Below are 22,365 nucleotides of genomic sequence, written 5' to 3'. Positions count from 1 at the left end.
TAGATAACTTCATGATTGTACAAAGGTCAAAACGTAATGTCTTGCACAGTCAGCAGGGAAAGTGATACGTTATCGTGAATTTGCTGAGCAGTGGAGTGGGTAGGTTAAATGTAACTACGCATTCACGCACAGGTGTGTTTGACCTCATCACACCCCCCCGCCCCTCGGAATTGAAGAAAGGGTACACAGAAACCTATAACGAAATAAAAATGCATGTCCCTTTTTTCCCCTTTGAGAGAAAATATTAACATTTTTAAAAAATGAAAAAACTTTAATAAATCCTACGTGGGGAAACATCTAAATACACATTTATTTAAAGGATCGGAGAATCAAAAGTTGAACCACATAACTTTCATGTCTGCCTTTCACATTTTCAAGTTTGACTTCAGCATATTTTTTCACAAAGCTTCCATTCCCAATCTGTTGTTTGCTGGAGAACTCAAAAGGATTACACTGCTCTAGTCTGTGGATGGACCCCAGGGTCTGGTATCAAATCTACAGCGCAGCTGTTCCTCTGTAGGCCCCGCACAATTGGCCATAGCATTGCCTGAGAGATTTCAGTTGATGGGGTGCCCAGGGCTATGCCTGCATAAGCCACACACAGTTCTCCTCCAACTCAATGTGTATGTAAGCTCGCTTGACAGACAAAGAAATAGTAGGTTTACACACATTTTTGGAGGAGTTGACAGGCGATTGCAAGAATGGGTACAAAACACATACATTTTGCATTCCAAATTGGGAGAAAATATTCATACATACATCCTTTATTTGCTTCTTCTGTGAGTTACTCCAAAAAGGAAATTATGTTTTTACAGATAAACTGGCACAAAAATACATCACAGAAACAGGAAATTAAAAACAAATCCTTCAATTTTGACTTCCAATCATCTGAAACATTGGACAGGGAAATGCCTAGAGACCAAATGAAGAGTGAAAACTAACCAGTTCCACATGGCCGCCTTAAATGGGATTCATTTGCAACATGTACCACAGTCCCTTTATTGTTAATTAGTACAAAAATCAACACAATATTGTATATTGTCTATTTTGGCTTCTATTCCACATTCAAAGTATACACTGCAGCTCCATTGCAATGATAGTGCAGGTTGTCAATATTTTTCCTGGCCTGGGAAAACGTGCCTGGCTTCCCCAGGTTCATGTGAATTTAAAGGTGACAACTTGAATAACACAAATTGTGATGAGTCTGGTAAAGGTCAGGGTTGGTCTGATGTGAGGCCATCAAGAAGGTTACCAATATATCTTCTACATCAGGATATACTTGTTCTGAAATTGAAGGAGGAGAATGCTAGACGTGGCGGGAAGCAATCAGCTGGGGACATTAACCTCCTTGCTGTTTTGTTTGCTGTTTTGTAGTTATTTGCAAGGAAAGACTGCATCAGAACACTGTTCTGAAACTTCAGTCCACTTACCCCTGGAATTGCTAATACTGTTTGAAATTCTCTTCACAGAGCCACAGGGCTAACATTCTGTGTTCTGTCATGCGGGTAACATTCTCCATTGTTCTCCCCTGGGACAGCGTGGCGCGCAGAGAGATAAAGAGCAAAGCCCACATCAAACAAGTTGCTCTTTGTCCACTCACTGCCCTGGGGAGAGCAGACAGTGAAGGGGAATGCGGTGCTACAAGTCCATCCCCCCGCCCCTCTGAACTGCATGCTTTATGTCCCTTCATGTAGATTTTCTACTTGTGAACTTCATCTTCATCACCTTTCAACTGTTACCAACTCAACCTATAGGCCAGCGGAGGATCGGCATCCCCCTATAGCCTATATATCTTCTCACTGGGGAAGTTTTCTCTTGCAGTCTTTCAGGGTTTTAATCCCCCAAGGGAGTTGTTGACCTCATATGCTATTTCGGAGCTTCGGGCTGGTAATGTTTCTTGCCTTCTGTTACTCTGTAAAGTATCTTTTGTAATTGTCTTCAGTGTCTTCTGTGCCCTATATAAATAAAATTGAATTGAAATTGAGTGAGGGACCATGAAATTTCATTGCAGACATCTCATAACTGCTTTCCTAACACACTGTAAAGCGATAAAGAGAGACATGAATCATTGTTCAAGCCCCTGTTCCTATATACGTGTAATTATCTGGCCAAATGTAGGACAGCTGTAACATAACATCGCTGAAATAATACCAGAACTACACAGGAGCATTGAAGGGCTAGACAAGGACAATTCAGCTGCCTGCCTGGGGCCAAATACGGCTAGCTTTGCCTGTTAATCATTGCTAAGTAAAAAAAAAGTACCGTAAAAGTATTGTTCAAATACATATTAAATTGTCTGTCTCATCATACCTCACAGTGATGACAGAATTACAAGTGTTTGCTGTTATGCACACATGCATAAACTAAGCCAATTCATACTCATGAATTCATGAATATTTTGACTTTTTTGGCCAAATGCACTGAAAAAAACTAGTCGTGTGGAAGTTGTTGAAGATACCTGGTCTATACTCAGCTGCTCAACCCTAGTGTAGGCCACAATGTAGCTCAGTAATGAGCCTTAATACTGTTGTAGAGTGTTCAGTCATTGTCCTGGAGGGCTGCAGAGTCAGTGTCTACAGCACGTTGACTTTTAGGTTTCAGCTATGTGCCCGTTCATACATGTAAAATATTTTCACTTTGTAAATCAGTTTGTAGTATGAAGTGTCCCTGGTAGAGAGCTGCTAAGTATGTTCTGGAGCAGTGCCGTGGGGCCCTGAATTTCAAACATGACAGTTATGTCTTTCCAGTTCCAGGTAAGATATTATCATTCAACTCTATGAGCAAGGTCCACTACCTCAGTAATTCCTCTACAATATCTGGCATTATCAGTGCATTACATAATGTGCAAAATGTGCTGTGCAACAGAAATCATGATTTGTTTGACCAGGCAACATTTTTCTGCAATTGTCCAGTTTTGGTGATCACATGCTATATATACATGACCACTATAACCTCATCTTCCTGTTCTTAGCTGACAGGAATGTAACTCAGCATGGTCTTCAGCTGCTTTAGCCCATCTGTTTTAAGGTTTGACACACTGTGTATTCAGAGATGCATTTCTATAGCCCACTGTTATAAACAGCTTCTGTTTAAACATTTCTGCTATGAAGAATGACCCCTCTGACCCCTCTCAGTAACACGGTGCTTTTGCCCACAGAACTGCTACTCAATGGATGTTTTTTGTATATCACATCAACTCAGAAATCCATGGAGGGCAGCTGTTCCTGACATGCTGGAACCACTATGTCTGGCATCAACAGTCAGGTCTTGCTGATTCATAATGTTTGATTGAAAAACTAAACCTTGTTACCATGTCTGCATACTTGTTGAGTTGCAAACACGTGTTTGGCAAAGCAGGCTATTTGTGCAGGTGTACCTAATAAAGTGACACAAAACACAAAAGCAGAAATGTGCAGCTCTGAAGTGAAAAACGCAAGCACATTTGTATTATATTACTTAATAATATAATTAATGAATAAAAACATTTTAAATAAGTAACGCTGACCTCATATATGCCTGTCTTCATTTTAGATAAAGCTTAATTCAAAAATAGCCTGGACCTTTTGCATGTGTTGAAGTGATCTAATTTCAAGTGTGGTAATGTGCCAGCTACCACTCTTAAGGGGACAGGTTGAATTTTACAGAAATTATGATGTATTTACACCCTGAAAATACATTACAGGGGAATGCTTAGTACCATTTAACATATCATTATGGCAAATATGTTATTAATGACTTAATTGGCAAGGTAATTTATTCAATCGTTATAAATGAGGAAGAGTGTAAAGTGCCAACTACTACTCTAGGGGATAGTTCGAATTTTACAGGAATCGTGAACTTGGAATTATAAGGTTCTATCTGTGTTCTGGATAGTTTTGACATATTTGTACCTTTTAATACCAAAGTGATTAGTAATAACGTATTTATTCATATCATTCATATTCATATCATTTTTGTAAAAAATATCAGTTAGAACTTATAATTTTGGCATATTTACACCCTGAAAATAACTTACAGGAGAATGCTTAATAGCATGATTTAACATCACATTATGGAAAGTGTGCTATATGACTTGATTGGCAAGGCAATTAATTCAATCTTTAGAAATGTGTAAAAGTGAACAACTCATTAACCTGCATAAACAGGGCCAGACTGGATAATTTCAACCTGGATGCCAAATTATTCTTTAATTAGCACAAAAACATTCAGCTGTATAAAATAATAGGTTATAATATGTATAATAACATACTCAATACATTTCTGTGGCTTCTGAGCTATGTCATTTGTCTTGATATTTAGTACACCAACACAGAGAGGATGTTTCCACTTACTGGCTCTATTATTCTGTGATCTTGCTTGTTAAATTTGGGCTTGACTTAACCCACCTTGGTTCATCATTTTCTAACTTTGTATAAATGATAAATGCCTGCATTTATATAGCGCCTTTATCCAAAACACTGTACAATTGATGCTTCTCATTCACCCATTCATACAGACACTTACACACAAACAGTAATTGGCTGCCATGCAAGGCACCAACTAGCTCGTCAGGAGCATTTGGGGGTTAAGTGTCTTGTTCAGCAATACTTCGACACAGCCAGGGCGGGATCGAAGCAGCAACCCTCCAACAGCTAGACAACTGCTCTTACCACCTAAGCCAATGTTGCCACATGCCTTTATGCCTTTATAAGCATGATATACATATTGTAGAATATGTGTAGCATGCTACATGCTACATGTTACCCCTAACCCCAATTTTATGGGACCAAAAGTAATTGGATAATTGGCTGCTCAAAGGTTTCTTGGACAGGTGTGTTATGTTCCATTGTTAGTTCATGCATTAAAGACCTAGCAAAAGGTCTAGAATTGATTCTAGGAGTGACATCTACATTTGGAATTTGTTGTTGTTGTGTCGCAACATGTCTCAAAACGTAAATTAAAAAGAAAGTGCAATGTTTTTGACTGGCCAATCACCTGACCTCAATCCAATTGAGCATGCATTTCACCTGCTGAAGACCAGACTGAAGGCAAATAACCCCCAAAACAAGCAGGAAGGAGCAGCAGTACAGGCGAGGCAGAGGATCACCAGGGAAGATGTCCAAGTGATGTCTATGGGTCATAGACTTCAGCCAGTCATTCAGTGCAAAGGATTTACAAAAAATACTGAATATCATTACTTCAGTTTGATTTCAGTTTGTGTTCATTTATCCATTTACTTTTGGTCCCCTACAATTGAGGGGACTACAGTACTTATAAAAAGGAAAATCTGTGCTTTAACCACATAGCTACTTCACACATAGTGAAACCGTTGTTTAATTTCAACTGTTTGTTTGCTGGAGTACAGAGCAAAAACAACAACAAAAACGTGTTACTGTCCAAATACTTATGGACTGCTCTGTATATCACACTATTTCTACTCCCACTGCCCTTCAATAGCCGAGCTCCCTCACTGCACGATACACTAAACAAGCACTGCTCCACAGATTTTCCCTCTGGCCTTTGGCTATTATTGTGCACCATCATGGGGGTACAGGGAGCACTTCCATTTCCTGGAATGAAATTGAAGAAGAGGGAGGAGAGAGAGATACAGCACAGGCGTAGTTTAAAAACAACCCCACGTGTGCTCACATGTGTTTACCAGACAAGGAGGAGGGTTCTGTAAGAACAGGGGGGGGGGGGGTAAAGGAAGAGGTCAATGAACAGGCTTCCATGTTTATTTAACTTCATGCTTGCCTAAAACATTCATAGTAAACATAGCATAATTTATTTTTGCTTAATTTCAAACATGTTGGTTTCATTAGCACTTTATCAAAGTTTGCGAAGTTGGGAGCGAAGTGCGACATAATTATAATAATGAGCATAGATGAGCTTAAAGAGCTGTTAGCATCATCAAACATCCAAACATTCTCATGTTCTTAAAAATGAAACTACATAGGAACATTTAAACTTACCAGCATGTGTCATACACACACACACACACACACACACACACACACTGTTTCCATGAAATTTGAGGCTCCTCACTCACCCATGCAGCTGATGGAGAAATGGGAGGTCCTACAGAGCTCGTGTTTGGCTAAGGGTTAGAAAACATCACTGTATTTAAATACTCAACATGTCATTGCATTGCCTGACAAGCTTTTCTGTAGCAGTTATGTTCCCCTTGTAATGTTACTCATGATGCAAGTGTGTCCCACAACACATTTCACAGAAATGTTTACAAATATGTTTATTGACTTTGTTCTTTACTCCCTATCTTGTTCCCTCAATCCCCCTGCCTTCTGCTCATGCCTGGCATCAGGTTACATGATCTATTTATTATTAATTTAGCAGCGTTCATAACAAAAGAACTACCTTGTCTATGGCGTCAAACGAAGGATACAATGTAAACAAAACGGTGAGGGATATAATGGCTAAATAAATAAATAAATACATAAATAAATAAATAATTGGTAATATAGTTTAAAATGTGAAAATAACATTGAAGATATATATATATATATATATATATATATATATATATATATATATATATATATATATATCAAAAAATGTTCTTGTACTGTTTTAAGACTTGGCCTTGAAGATGTAATACAATATAAGAGCTGATAGCTTTATTTTGGAAAATGTATTCATATACCAAAGGTTATTAGTCGTTTCTGGCATCATTAGTTTATCCAGACGACTTTTAACCGTTATATAGTTTACTATGTAGTTGTTAATTAGCCTACAGTTGATATTTTAGATAAATACAAATGCCGGTAGGCCTACTCTACTTGCCGTAATTCTACCGCTTCACCGACCCCATCGTTCTATCGATGTTTTTCTCACCCTCCTCCCAGTCGGAGAGAACACAGTCGTCTACATCTTGAGCTTGTTTGTGACATTCCTGCCAATTCATGTGAAATGGGTTTAAGGAAGGGGGGCTTAAAGGTGGACTTAATTTAAAGTCGGTCTTTCAGGCTCAGTCAAGTCTGTTCCCATGTGTGGAAAACATATTTTTAATGCATGTGATATTGATAGGAAAACACTCGCATCGTTTTTATGATAATCTAAATTCGGAATCCATATGAAATATTCCACATTGGTCACGTCACGTAGCTCCACCTTATTGAGGTCACACGCTGTTGGACGCCGTCAGATAAGCCAGCTTTAAAAGCAACTCAAACGCTTAGCTGTTCAAGTATAGTAGAGGGAGAAATACAGCACAGCTGTCAACTAGCAAAAAACCTTACAACTTTGACTGGACTAAAGTTTGAAGAAATCACAGGTGATTGATTTGACTGTTGATGTTTGAATAATGCATAACCTATTACTAAAATAACTAGCAGAATTATGCGCAGTTTTTTCAGTGAACCTTTCTTTCAACTTTTAACTTAGCTAATGGAAAAAAACACTAACATAGCTATTCAATACAAGTCAACTAGGTTCGCTAACGTTTCAGCTATTCATTTGTAGACAGTAATGTCATTATTGTTCGTAATGAGTTTTTAGCAAAAAGGGAGAGTTCTCTGCTGACTTACTTGAGTTGACTTACAAACCGTCAAAACTTAAGAAACTTACATGACCGGTTAATGTTATCTTGTAAACTTATCTGCCGTCGACTAAATATATAGTTGACCATTTATAACGTTAGCTGTGCCACATTTTGACAAGCGATTTTAACTGACAAGCCAAGTGACTCGAGTGCAAATTCTTCAAGGGATTGCATCACCTTCCACAGGAAAGCGCGGGATAATTCGATGTCGCCTGGCAGCTTTTGTAGCGCTTGGTAGTTTGCGTCGCTTGTCGAGATGTCGCACGTTATATGCGTTAAAGGCTTGTTTAATTTAACGTTAGCTGTGCGACATCTCGACAATATCAATATAACATGCTTTTAATTATATAACGTTGTCTATATGATCTTTATTTAAGGTACATTCGCAAGTAACCTAACGAATAAAGACGATGAGTAAAGATAGCGCAGTGGATATGAAGGACGTGGAGTTGAACGAGCTGGACCTGGAGAAGCAGCCTATGACAGGTGGAGAGGTTGCGACAGGAGGAACCGAGAAGAATGGCTTCGTCAAGGTGGAGGAGGCTGATGTAAAATTCACTGGTCTTTCAAAAGAGGAACTGATGAAAGTCGCAGGGACTCCAGGGTAAGAACCTGACTACATTCTGTCTGCATTTATAAATTCATCTAAGGGTAAGGCATATTGAACAAAAAGAGGGGGATAATGGAGAACTTGATAATATAATTCTTTTCTCAAATTCTACACATTTACTTCTCCTTAGATGGGTCCGCACGCGTTGGATTCTACTGGTTTTGTTCTGGCTGGGCTGGCTTGGGATGCTGGCCGGAGCCATTGTCATCATTGTCCAGGCTCCACGGTGCAAACCTATCCCCAAAATGGACTGGTGGAACGAAGGTCCCATTTACCAGATCTGGGATGTGGATGCGTTCTCTGGGGCAGATGGCCTGAAAGGTAAAGATAACGAAGGGAGCTTAACAGCAGATAATGCTGTGCTAACCACGACGTACTGGCGTGTGTATATGGTGCAATGGGAGAGTGGAATCAATGAAGTGTGGACACGTTTGGCACCGGAAGGGTGGAAACTCAGGGAGGGAGCCTCAAGGTCACTCTGTTCCACAAGAAAAGCGTGTTCTCACGTGCTCTACTTGTGAGTGCTTTATGGTTCAAGTAACTTGCTGAACCAGCAGAGTAGGATTCTTATCCTGTAGTCACAGACCACATTCTTAATTTCTTCCATTGTCAAAGTGCAGTCAAGACCACAAATATGCATTGTGCATTATCGCCTACCCCATACTTAAATTACACATTTTGAGCCTTGTGTTGAACTTTCCTGCAGTTGACCTTTATATGACCTTGAATCTAAAAGATAAATAAGGCTATACGTTTGAATGATTTATAACCCTCAGTCTATGGTGGACAATGTTCTTTTTGGGGACAGATGGATGGATTCTTGCTGTTAATTTGGTAAGGGGACATATGGGTTCCTATTTTATTTAAACATTGTTCTCTTCTCTTCTCTCCTCTATTTCTCAATTAGGACTGGAGGATAAATTGGACAGCCTGGGCCAGCTGAAGGTGAAGGGACTTGTGTTGGGGCCTCTGCACACTGTCCAATCAGACCAGCCAGAAACAGTGGACTTCAAATCACTGGCCCCTGAGATAGGAACAAAGGAGCAGTTTGAGAGCTTTGTGGGAAAGGCTCACAAGAAAGGTGAGCAGGCCTTTCTCCATGTCCTCAGCCCCTTATTTCCTTGCTGCATCTCTGTCTCTCCTGGCTGCAGTCCCTTTGCTTTCTGTGTACAGTTCTTTTTTACATCCCCCCCCCCCCCCTTTGCTTTTTCTCTTTCTCCTGTTTGAAGGAATGTCAGTGGTACTGGATATGACCCCCAACTACCGTGGTTCCCAGCCCTGGTTTAATGAAGTTAACGATGTTACCCTGACTGCCGAGAAGCTCAAGGTATGGGCCGATAGGGAGGACGTCACTGGAGTGCTGTGTGATCATCATTAATGATGTTTGTAACTTGTCATTTAAAAAAAAAACTGAATTCTTCCAGTTTTCTGGGACATAAAAATAACTTCTGACCTCCTCTTTGCACAGGACGCCATTCCATACTGGTTTCAGATTGGAGTGGATGGGATTCAGGTGGCGGGACTTGATCAGGTTTCCAGTGAGGCTCCAGCAGCGTGGACAAGTCTGAGAGAAGTTATCCAGGCCAACAGAACAGAAGGAGAAAAGAATAAGTAAGTATTTTCATTCATATTCCTACAATTAATAATCTTGCCACTATATTAAACTATACTTATGAGAGAGCTCTCTCAGTCAGGTAAAACGGATGGTGGTGAGCCACCTTGTGGCAAATTAGAGGTACTACATCTTCATGAGCCATAATTTCTGCTGAATTGTCCATGCCCCCTGGTGGAGACCGTAAAACAATATTGTGTTAATATTGCGCCCTAAAGACTGCTCTTTGTCCTAAAGTCGTTGATTACATGAGGAATGCATTAAATGTCGACAAATTATTGTTATTGTTGTTAAAAGTAAGTGTATTGTTCTTAAATATTTTCTAATCCTGAAAAATGTTTGACAGAATGAAAAAATAAGTAACCTTAACCTAAAATTCTTCTACAAATAAAATGGGGAAAATATTGTCTCCCATTTTATGTATTCTTTCTTCTTTTCTATCCTCTGTGTTATGTGAACCCAGTTAATGTATCCATTTCATCATTATACTTTAGGTTTGGTTGGCGTTTATATAGCGCCTTTATCCAAAGCGCTGTACAATTGATGCTTCTCATTCACCCATTCATACACACACTCACACATCAATGGCGATTGGCTGCCATGCCAGGTTTGCAGTCTGTGACCATTACTGGGGCCCATTTGCATGTGTGAAGTTGGATGTTTCTGCCCTGTTGCATGTCAAAGGATGAGGAATTTAGAGTCATCTGAAACACTCTTCCTCTTTGCCTGCGCAGGGCTCTCATAGGATTGACGTCGAAAACCTCTGGAATAGACGTGGCAGGCATCTTGGAAGATTCTGGAGTTGACCTGATCCTCTCTGGGGTTTTGAAGTCGGGCGAGTCGGGCAGCGCTCGGGCCCAGGACATCCAGCAGCTGTATATCGCGCAAAACCAAACCAGCCTGGCCTGGAGTCTGGGGGGCCGGAACGACGGACACCTGGCCACCCTCGTCGGGGCCAAACTGGTCCGGCTTTACCAGCTGCTCCTGTTCACCCTGCCAGGAACTCCAGTCTTCAGCTATGGAGATGAGATCGGCCTGATGGAACAGGTGAGGTCTCCCTGCCTGTACCCTTAAGCTTCTCCACCTCAAACAGAAAGCCGCTGCTCGTGCTGTCTGTAATGAGTCAATATACACACGCCGCGCCTCTCATAACCCGCTGCGATTCACTCAATTACCTTAAATTACCTTTTTGTATGCACTTATGCATTTATCCAGAGTGACTTAACATATGGAAAATGGATTTAAATGCAGAGGGTAGAGGCTTGGTAGAGTTATGCAAACGTTCAAGAACAGTCGCAAATGAGCATTCCTGATATGGAAATGCCTCTCACAAGCTACTCGCTTCTGCTCAGTGCGTAATCCAAAATTATGAGCAGTTATCTGAGATTAGACCGATCAGTCTGTATTGCAGCAAAAGCCTGTAGAGGGGGTCAAAAGGGCTCTGAGCCACTGATGTGCTCTGCACATGAATTGGTTCAGTCTCTATTGCTCACCATTATGGCAGTTATGGCAGGACCTGAGGTAATTACTGTATTTAACTAAGTGTGTTGCCTGCCTGTCGTTGTCCAGGGGGGTACACCATTCCCTAAGATGCTGTGGGACTCAAGTGAGCCTGAAGAAGAAAAGAATGAGACCTTGAAGGTAAGTGCTCAGAATTTCTATTGTCAAAAATGTAATTTAGTTTTTAGATTGCGTTCCCTCTTCTTTGCCCCAGGGAATGCCTAGTGCCATTTAGTTTGTGGATCCTGTGGGTTAATGCCTGTTTCTGCCCTCGCTTTTTTCCTTCAGAGTGAACGAGAGCAGAGGCTGTCTTTCCGCTCCTTCTTTAAGACCCTGAGCGACCTGCGTGGGAAAGAACGCTCCCTCCTGCACGGGGACTTCCTGTCGCTCCACAATGACACCACTTCCTTGGCCTTTTTGCGCCAATGGGACCAGAGCGGACGTTACATAGCTGCCGTCAACTGGGGGGACGTGGCCACCACACTCCGCCTGGTACACCCAGACCTGCCGGCTGAAGCCACAGTGGAGCTCAGCACAGATCCCATCAAACTTGTTCCGGAAAGTTCCGCGAACCTGGGCGAGCTGGTCCTGGAGGGTCAGCAGGCTGTGCTACTTCAGTTCCCCTTCACTGACTAGCCAGGCGACAGAGCAGCATGTGGGCGGTGGTTCAAGTAGATGAGGGGTAGATGAGTCTTTTTTTTTTGCCCCTGCGCTGATATTATTAGAACTTGTCACATTTCTTCATTTGAACAAATGATATGCTCTCTGAATATCTTTTCATGATCTAAGATATCTATGCCTGTGACAGATGCTGCTGTGCCTGCATTTGTACACCGCTGAGTTTACACATCTACGCTTTACTCAGTACAAAGGTCAATTTCAGAATCCAACATAAGCCTTTCTCCCTCACCTCAAAGCCACCTGTCCTCTCCACACGTTTCCTGACCGCTGTTTCAATACATTCCAGACAAAATAGAAAAAGGCATTGACTACTGAATTTTCTACTCTTGTTTTACAATTAGACAAAGTTTGTTTTTAAATTTAGCTCCATTTAAGTACAACTTCTGTTGCAAAAAAAGAGGCATGTATAGGAGCTCAAAACATGAAAAAATGAATTGGAAAAACTGTTGTTTTCCAATAGTATTGTTTCATGTAGAAAATGCATTGTTTCCTTAGCATTGACATGAAAACAAAACAAGTACAGAAAGGCTCAAATAAAAGCCATGTTGTATATCTGTGTGTGTGTCAGCTTTCCTTAAATGTGTCGATACACAGGTTCTGAAGTTGATCCTTTTAGCCTTTTATATTATATTGTCCTCTCCCATTCACTTCACCTGCAAGCATATCCAAGCCCCTTGCCTGTCCAGTATCATGTCTGTGGACTTCATTTAGGCTAATGAATAATGTATTCCATGGCACATTCAGCAGGATATTTCAGCACCCATTAAACTTTCATTAGTTGAAATTGAAGCCATTACAGTAGCACATCTAGGGTATACTGTTACATGTGCATTTCAGGTTATCGGTATTAAAACATGCAATATGCATATGATTTGCTAGCTGTTGTAAGCAAGAAGAGACAACCATATTGATCAAATCTGCAACAACTTCACTTTAAACATTATGAAGACACTTTCCTAATGGGCTTGTTGCTCAAGGTTTTTATTTTCAGCAAATAGATAGTGCAGACAGGAATAAATATATGGCCCACACATTGATTTTGGTTAGCACATTGCTGTAGACTATTCTTGTTCTTGGTCCATAAACCTGAACCACAGATGACCGGTGGAAACATGTCAAGGCAGTGGTAAAGCATTCATGTGGAGCTGTGTAGTGAATCTGTGGCAACATGAATTGTATCTGCCAGCATATTAGGATCCGCATCTTTGATTATTTTCTAAACTTTAGTCATTCCCATTTTAGAATTAATTCAGCGAACACAACAGTAAAGTAACAGTAAAAGATTTATATTGATTTTTTTCAATGTTTATTTGAGTCGGGACAATGCCAAGAGACAAAACAGCAGTACTACCAGTTTACACCAGGTTTATGTAGCTGATGTTCTGCATACAGAGAACTCCCATCCCCAGTCAGGCCTTTTTATGAAAATAAAGAAAAGCATAGCTGCCAACTCTCACGCTGAAAGCGTGTGAAAACAGGCAAATGCGTGTGTCTCACGCCGAAAGCATGAGAGTTGGCAGCTATGGAAAATAATTAGTTCACGCTATAATTCAACATACAAGTTGCTGCTTGGACAACAAATGTTGTTTCTGACGTCCAACGTCTGAATCGTTGTGACACAAGATGACCATGGTCAGACAACATGATGATTACACTTGAGTATAGTCCCAAGTTATCACTCAACAATGTTGAGGGTGTCCCTCGCGTAAAAAGAAAGGAATCCCCGATTTCTCTCATGATTTCTCTTAATGGAGGACACCCCTGGCGCATTGCAGGCAGTCGAAGACCAATAAAGATATACTTCCTGGGTCATCCGTTGTCGGGGTGTAGCTATATATAAAGTCCGTCATACTGTTACATTTTAACCCAAGTGGACCGTTTTCATTTATATATGTTGGAAATACATATACCACAGTTAAACTACTAAACCTAAACATACGTACATTGTGGCATTCCAAAATTAAACATTGCTAGCTGGACTTTGAGGCGGTATGTTATTATAGTAACTAACTAACTAACTAACTAACTAACTAACTAACTAACTAACTTCAATATAACGTTAGCTAGTTAGTTAATTAACATTGATAAAATATAACTAGCTGGTCTACTGATAAAAACATCCAAAATCTACCCAACTCTGCATTTTTAAAGATCAGTCGCATTCTTTACATCGGACTGCACTAGTTCTTGTCGCCGTTTTTATTTCTGCCCTTTAGCGCAGATAGACCATAGCGACAGTTGGCAGGGTGTGCGACGTTCCGTTTGAAGCCGAAGAGCGGAGGCGGAGTGTTAATCTCATCAGCGCGAAGTCTATGGGAGAATCCGAATTATTTTACTCAAATCTGCAATATAAAATGCTAAGTGTAATGTTTCAAAATATTTGTTCCTAAACATGTGATATTTATAACATTGGCTAAATATGCTGGGTATTTGAGTGAGAAGCATTGATTATTCATAATAGTTGTACTTAATTTACAAGGATTCATTCGCAACTGTGCTATGCTGCTATATGTGATGTATGAAATGTGTATATTTCAGTTTCAGTTCAGCAAATTACTGTTAAATGAATGTTATCTTGTTGACTAATTGGTGGACACTTTCCACATGAATAGAGTAAACGTTGCTGTGTATATGCTTAGCCAGCTCTCTACTGAATAGTTCATCTGATAATTGTGAGATTTTCTGTTTGCTGGCTGATAGCAGTAACGTTACCAGCAATGCCATTATTGGCATGGTTCTTTGCTTAGTGGTTTAGCTATGTGTTTGTATACCAGGGCATATGTTTCACTTGCTTATACGTCATATTACGGAAAGCTAACAGCGTAAACTGTTTCAGCTATCTTTAACAGCGTAAACTGTTTCAGCTTGTCTTCAACAGTGTAAACTATTTCAGCTGTCTTTAACAGTGTAAACTGTTTCAGCTGTCTTTAACAGTGTAAACTGTTTCAGCTGTCTTTAACAGTGTAAACTGTTTCAGCTTGTCTTTAACAGCCTTGGATAATATTTTGGGGAGGGGAAAGTGCGTGCACGTCTGAGGTCTGTTGCCCTGGATAACCGGCTTCCTCTCGACCTGCATCTCAGGACAGATAGGGCTGCATCAGCACGGCGGAACTGTATCATGTGATGACTAATCTGGGGGAGAAACTGACGGATTAAGAGGTGGTTGAGTTGAGATCTAGGAGGCAGGCATCAACAGCGACGAACAGGTCAACTACGAAGGTCAGCGTCCTTCTCCCATGTGCTCATCTGGTTGATCCCCAAAAGCCTTTTCCTTACACAGTAGCACAGTAATCTTCATTCCTGGTCCTTGTGGGCTGCAGGGCCTGCTGTTTTGTTGTAACTCAGCACATCATTGATCAGTTAAAGCAGTCAATTCCACAGTCAACTCACATCACCTGATTTCCTGGGCAAGGGCCAGGAATGATGATCATTGGAGTTGTGAAATTAACTTACATTTCCCCAGAAGAAAATGTGCAGTCATACTTAGCATGCAGCATTTGACGTTGTGTTGCAACACAAGAATGTCACTCTTTATTATTTCAAGCCAAACTAGGCCCGAGCACTTCTGCTTGCTGTGCAGTTTGTAGCATGTATTTGCTTAGCAGAGGCATTCTTGTCCATAGTGGATTACGGAACATTGTCCACAAGTCTGTTTAAAAGCCAAACCGTCTGTTGAGGGTGGGGCTGAAGTTCCCACAACATTAGATGGGTTTGTGAGGGCATAATAATGCCAGCCAGGAAGGAAGATTCACACAGTCACACTCCAAGTGCACACCATGGATGTACTATTGCTCCACCTCAGTTCAGATTTGACATTTCACAGCAAAGTAAAATGTATTGCCTGCCTCTCAATCATTTTTATTGAGCAAGTTCTCAGAGGGGAAATGAGAGCACAGATTTCAGTGCAAGGGAGGATAGACAATGAACAAACCAAAACGGAACTGAATGGCCCTCACAACCTACAGTCCCCTCCAAAAGTATTGTAACAGCAGGGCCAATTCCTTTGTTTTTGCTGTACACGATACATTTGGGGTTCAGATAAAAAGATGAACACGGGACAAGAGTTCAGAATTTCAGCTGTTATTTCCTGGTATTTGCACCTAGATGTGTTAAACTACTTATAACATAGCACCTTTGGTATCAGACCACCCAATTTTTAGGTGAGAAAAAGTATTGGAACAGAGAGTATTTAAGTAAATAACACTTAATATTTGGTAGCATATCCCTTGCTTGCAATAACCGCATCAAGCCTGTGACCCACTGACGTCAGCAAACTGTTGCATTCTTCTTTTGTGATGCCTTTCCAGGCTTTTACTGCAGCCTCTTTCAGTTGTTTGTTTCTGCTACTCCAGAAGCAGCCATGCAAGCCCAAGCCATGACACCACCACGCTTCACAGATGAGCTCGTATGTTTTGGATCAGATCTCTTCTTTCTCCACATTTTGGCCTTTCCAAAAGTATGTGTAGGACGGACTACCCTTTAGTAAAATTGGTTCTGTGCGCAAGTATTTTCGGATATTTCGTGGGATGATAATTCATAACAACCATGCTTGCTTATTTTTGGTGAGGATAAAAACACGAGCTGGTCTTATAAAACACGAGTGAGGATTTTCACCTCGCTCAAAAACACAAGCAACGGAATGTAATTTCTCCCTCCACTTTCATAATCCGGAACCGAACCACACTTGGCTTCCATATTTCATTCATTTTAGGATTTCCCCTTGAAGCAAGGGAAGGGAAGTTCACAGTGAAAGCGTACAGTTTGGTTTTCCGTAATGAAGCCGTCCTGGTCTCGTCTTCTCTTCTGTTGGCACGGCTGTTCCCTCCCTGGCTACAGCGCGACCGTAATAGAAGTGCCGCAGTCTCCCGCTGGACCTGAGGCCGGAGGGCTGCAGCTCTTTCCTTTAAATTGCTCTATGAGAGATGCGCATCGTTGTTTTTCCCAAATTATTTACTGTGCTGGTTGCTCTGTTTGCAGGGCAAGGAGACCCTTGCTGCATTGCAAAGACTTTGTAACAAGTGACATGCTGCAGAAGGTGCACATTTCTTTGAGCCACACCGGCATTCTTTTCTGAAATGCAGACAGCTATTTTGTTTTCCCCTATGACAATTAATATGGTATGGGGTCAATGCCAATGGTTAAGGTCTTCTATATCACTGTTTGCACAGCCATACTATGTGTAGGGGTGTTTTTCTTAGGTAACATTAAGTAATATTGCTCCACTGAATGCAGTACAAAATGAAGAAAGTGTACAAAGGAAGCTAATACGATGACCTTGTTTTCTTGCAGTATGTACAGATGACTGCAAAATGAATGTGTAGCATGGTTAGCTCAGCTAGATCGCTAGTAAGCATGGTGAAGTGCCGCAATGTCTCACCTGTTACACATGCACAAGGACCCACTCCAGGACAAACAGTGGGCTATTTTTCTCATTGCCAGCACCCAACGAAACATTCAGATCATTCTCTTCTTTTTGGAATTTCTGTCCTTCAGCTCCATGTGCTTCAGTTTATATCGTTCTCTACAGGGATTTTTCCACAGAAAACCTTACATATCTCCGATATTATCAGGAATATTGAAAAGATAGCTGTGAATATCTAGCAGAATAATAAACTTAAACTTTTGGATAACAGTTGTGTGTTTCTTTGCAATCACACCAATAAATATAAACAGAAAACAATGGGAGACAATGAAGGGATCTAAGCGCATTCTACTTTTGTGGTGGGAAGTCTTTTTGACATGCCTTTGTACACCTGGGACTCTAGCCCGGTCACCTGGAGCAACAGCATTCAGCAGGCCACCAAAAACGGCCTAGTACAAAATGGAGGGGGGAGGGCGCATTTTGATTTATCAGAGGGGAATCAGACATGTATACAGAGCAAAAAATGACAATTTGGTTACCTGACACCTTGTTAGTACATTTGTTCTGAGATAAGGGTACGAAGCAGGTGCTTCAGCAACATTGTGTTGTAATAGAATTGTCCTGCTTTTACCTGCCATGTTTCACCCCGGAAAGGAGACTTATTTTTGCTTTGTTAATAAACTGAAATTTATCTAAATCTAGATCTCTAGGTTAACTAGAATAACATATTGTAGACCATGCCCAGAGCTCAATCCAACTACACTGCTCAGCGTAAATGAGTACACCCCCTTTGAAAAAGTAACATTTTAAACAATATCTCAATGAACACAAAAACAATTTCCAAAATGTTGACAAGACCAAGTTTAATATAACATCGGTTTAACTTATAACATGAAAGTAAGGTTAATAATATAACTTAGATTCCACATTTTTCAGTTTCTCAAATAAGGGCGATGCAAAAATGAGTACACCCCACAACAAAAACTACATCTAGTACTTTGTATGGCCCCCATGATTTTTAATGACAGCACCAAGTCTTCTAGGCATGGAATGAACAAGTTGACATTTTGCTACATCGATCTTTTTCCATTCTTCAAGAATGACCTCTTTTAGAGACTGGATGTTGGATGGAGAGTGATGCTCAACATGTCTCTTCAGAATTCCCCACAGGTGTTCAATTGGGTTCAGATCAGGAGACATACTTGGCCACTGAATCACTGTTCTTCAGAAATCCAACAGTGGCCTTAGATGCGTTTAGGATCATTGTCATGTTGGAAAAGTGCATGACGACCAAGGGCACGGAGTGATGGTAGCATCTTCTCTTGCAGTATAGAGCAATACATCTGTGAATTCATAATGCCATGAATGAAATGCAGCTCCCCAACACCAGCAGCACTCATGCAACCCCACATAAGGACACTGCCACCACCATGTTTTACTGTAGGCACCATGCATTTTTCTTTGTATTCCTCACCTTTACGACGCCATACAGTTTTGAAGCCATCAGTTCCAAAAACATTTATCTTGGTCTCATCACTCCAGAGTATAGAGTCCAAGTAATCTTCATCTTTGTCAGCATGGGCCCTGGCAAACTCTAGGTGGGCTTTTTTTGTGCCTGGGCTTTAGGAGAGGCTTCCTTCCTTCCTTCGAATAGTCACCCCAGTTTGGCTTTCTACTTCCTTAGATAACAGCAGTGAACTTGCATGCCGATTTTCTTCGACCCTTCTCATCAGAAGACGCTGCTGTCGAGGTGGTAACTTCCATGGACGGCCTGGACGTCTCTGTGAGATGGTTGCAGATCCATCTTTTTTTAATTTTTGTATCACTTTTGCTATAGTATTCTGACTGACAAGTAAAGCTTTGCTGATCTTCTTGTAGCCTTCACCTTTGTGGTGTAAAGAAATTATTTTCTTTCTCAGGTCTCTCGACATTTCTCTTCCATGTGGTGCCATTGCTAACAACATGAAATGGGAAGGGAAGTAACACCCTTTTATAGTCAACAGTCTGCTGGACACCTGTGTAATGAATAATTAGACTCACCTGTGGTTGATTATTGTTAAATTAGACATTTGTAGTCTAACATTTAGCTTTGCTCCAGAGACTTTCAGTGGCGTGTATTCATTTTTGCATCACCCTAATTTGAGTAAAACTGAAAATTTTGTTCTCTAAATTATACTATTAACCTTACTTTCATGTTATAAGTTAAACACATGTTAAATAAAACTTAGTCTTGTCAACATTTTGGAAATTGTTTTTGTGTTCATTGAGATATTGTTTAAAATGTTACTTTTCAAAGGGGGTGTACTCACTTACGCTGAGCACTGTACATACAAGAGATTATATAAAGAAATGTAATGTGCAAATATAGTTAAGCTAAGTTAAACTCACACAAGACAACCGATTTATAATACCGCGTCGCTTACCGTCAATTGTTGACAGGTATTAATTTAGGCAACTAGCTAGCTAAAACATTCTCAAACATATAATGGAGGGTACTCTCTCCCCACATACCTGTTGGTTCTTTTTGGGTTTGCATCAGACAACATTGCTTCAGCGTACTTTTCACACATTCACTCACTCACACTACTGATGCAACTTTCACACGACACATTTTTGTTAACTGGTTATTTCCTAAAAAATGAATAAAGTCTCTATCTATCTATCTATCTATCTACATAACGGGATATGAAGTTAGCTGGCAGGGTAAATTAGCTCATCTCGTTTCCTTCTTATTCAACGAAATTTGCAATTATCCTGACCTTTTCTTGCGAAGTATTGGTACAATACTTGGTAGGGTTACGTGCTGTGATTGGCTGCTTCCTCTAAACTTGGTAGCGAACGGGGATTTGGATGGATTTCGCTTGCAAAAATGTGAATTCGATAGGCGGGTTGTGCCTTTTCTGACCGCTAGATGGCGCAATAACACTTCTGCAGTTTTACCCGGCAAATACGAATTTTGTTTAACACTAATAACTAAGCAAGGTATACATTAAATGAAGGTGCTTTAATGAATATGTTTAATGGCTGTTATTGTAACTCTGTAAATGTTTTTTAATTTTTCAAATGTTTATTGTTTACTGCTGCTTGACAATAAACAATAAAATTAGGGATATGGGCGGCACGGATGGTGCAGTGGGTAGCACTGGCGCCTCACAGCAAGGAGGTCCTGGGTTCGAATCCCCGTCGGCCGGGGCCTCTCTGTGCGGAGTTTGCATGTTCTCCCCGTGTCTGCATGGGTTTCCTCCGGGTACTCTGGTTTCCTCCCACAGTCCAAAGACATGCACGTTAGGCTGATTGGAGAGTCTAAATTGCCCGTGTGCGTGCGTGCGTGCGTGCGTGCGTGCGTGCGTGCGTGCATGCGCGCGCGCGCCCTGCGATAGACTGGCGACCTGTCCAGGGTGTATTCCTGCCTTTCGCCCAATGTATGCTGGGATAGGCTCCAGCCCCCCTGCGACCCTGTTCAGGATAAGCGGGTTCAGATAATGGATGGATGGATGGATGTTTGTTGGTGCCAGACCGGCAGGACAGAACAAGTATTTCTGTAACTGCTGATCTCCTGGGATTTTCATGCACAAGTCTCTTGAGTTTACTCAGAACGGTGCGAAAAACAAAAAAAAATTCTGTGATCGGCAGTTCTGTGGACGGAAATGGCTTGAGGATGAGTGAGGTAATGGAGAAGGGGCAGACTGGTCTAAGCTGGCAAGAAGGTGACAGTAATGCAAATAACTATACATTACATCAGTGAACAGATTTCTGAACACACAATGCGTCAAACCTCTAAGTGGATAGACTACAGTAGCAGAAGACCTAATACGTCTAATAAATACCTAATACAGTGCTCACTGAGTGCAAAATATGTACCTGAGGTGAAGGGTATAGCTTATTAAAGTACACAACTGTATAAACATATTTACACTAACACAATGAGGCAACATAAAAGTAGTATGGAAGTATGCATGTGCAAATAGCAGTGTATATCAATATATGGAAAGTTCTACAAGTACTGACATTACATCAATTTTTGCAATTTATTACAGACACAAAAAAAGATTACAATGTTATTTACAGTGCCATCTGTAATGTTTAGGACAAAGACATTTTTTTATTTGGCTCTGTACTCTGTAATTTTAGATTTGCATCAAACAATTGACATGTGGTAAAAATGTATATTCTCAGGAAATATTGAAGGGCATGTTTACAGACTTTGGTTTCACCATATTGAAATGACAGTGTGTTTTATACATAGTAACCATAAACACCATATTTTTCTAGGCTTTTTCTTGCCTTTGGTTTGTATTATTGTCATGAAACATGAGGGCCGGAGTTGTTCCAATGAATGTCAGGAAGCCATTATGAGACTGAAAAATTAAAATCTGTAATGTCTGTTTTGTTATGTCAAACCTTAGGTGTAACAAAATCAACTGTTTGGAACAGCATTAAGGAGAGAGAACATGTAATGGGGCAAAGGGCATGGCAAGCCAAGTAAGACCTCTACAGCTGATGGCTGAAGAATTCTCATCATAATGAAGAAAAATCCCCAAACACGTGTCCGACCGATCAGAAACACTCTTCAGGAGGCATGCGTGGATGGGTCAGAGACTACTGTCCACAGAAGACTACAGTAATGTCTCAGTGGGTCACAGACTTCGACCAGTCATGCATACAAAAAATATGCAGTAAACATGACTGTGCTTTACATCTCATAAATATGTCCCCAATATTTTGGTGCCCTGAAATGGGGGATTATGTATAAAAAGTGCTGTCATGTCTACATGGTGAAACCAGAATGCATAAAAATACCCTTTAATAAAATATGAGAACTTGCACTTTGAATCATTTGTTTATGAATATAAAATTGTGGTGTACTGAGCAAAATTAATGTTTTTGTCCCAAGCATTACGGAGGGCATTGCATATTACAATTCTTATGAACATATAAACACAACAACAGCAACAAAAATATAAATGAATAACTATATATTGTTGTTTGTAACAATATTAGCAGGGTTGATATGCACAGGTATTAAAGGAGACTGGGCTTCGGACTGGGGCAGTTCGTTGGAA

General features: G+C 40.7%; 1 protein-coding gene and 1 long non-coding RNA gene across 3 annotated transcripts; one reads left to right on the top strand and one right to left on the bottom strand.

Annotated features, from left to right (window-relative positions):
- Positions 1–883: 883 nt before the first annotated feature.
- Positions 884–6,973, bottom strand: LOC133125258 (uncharacterized). Its single transcript, XR_009708398.1, has 3 exons — positions 6,832–6,973; positions 6,029–6,076; positions 884–1,955 (listed from the first exon to the last, which is right to left on the bottom strand). It is a non-coding gene; the product is annotated as an uncharacterized LOC133125258 (long non-coding RNA).
- On the top strand, positions 4,891–12,490 carry LOC133124007 (amino acid transporter heavy chain SLC3A2-like). Of its 2 annotated transcripts, none has more exons than XM_061234803.1 (9): positions 4,891–5,069; positions 7,915–8,141; positions 8,278–8,468; positions 9,055–9,228; positions 9,377–9,474; positions 9,616–9,758; positions 10,494–10,806; positions 11,329–11,400; positions 11,548–12,490. In XM_061234803.1, exons 2-9 carry the CDS (start codon positions 7,948–7,950, stop codon positions 11,893–11,895), a joined length of 1,533 nt encoding a protein of 510 aa, XP_061090787.1. In that variant the 5' UTR covers positions 4,891–5,069; positions 7,915–7,947; the 3' UTR covers positions 11,896–12,490. The 2 variants fall into 2 exon arrangements, with proteins under 2 accessions (XP_061090787.1, XP_061090785.1); XM_061234801.1 differs by lacking the exon at positions 4,891–5,069 and adding an exon at positions 7,114–7,270.
- The last annotated feature ends 9,875 nt before the right edge of the window (positions 12,491–22,365 follow it).

Source organism: Conger conger, chromosome 3 (genome assembly GCF_963514075.1).
Source record: "Conger conger chromosome 3, fConCon1.1, whole genome shotgun sequence".
NCBI classification, from domain to species: domain Eukaryota; kingdom Metazoa; phylum Chordata; class Actinopteri; order Anguilliformes; family Congridae; genus Conger; species Conger conger.
The sequence above is the reverse complement of the archived record's forward strand: the minus strand, read 5'-3'. Positions and strand labels throughout refer to the sequence as shown.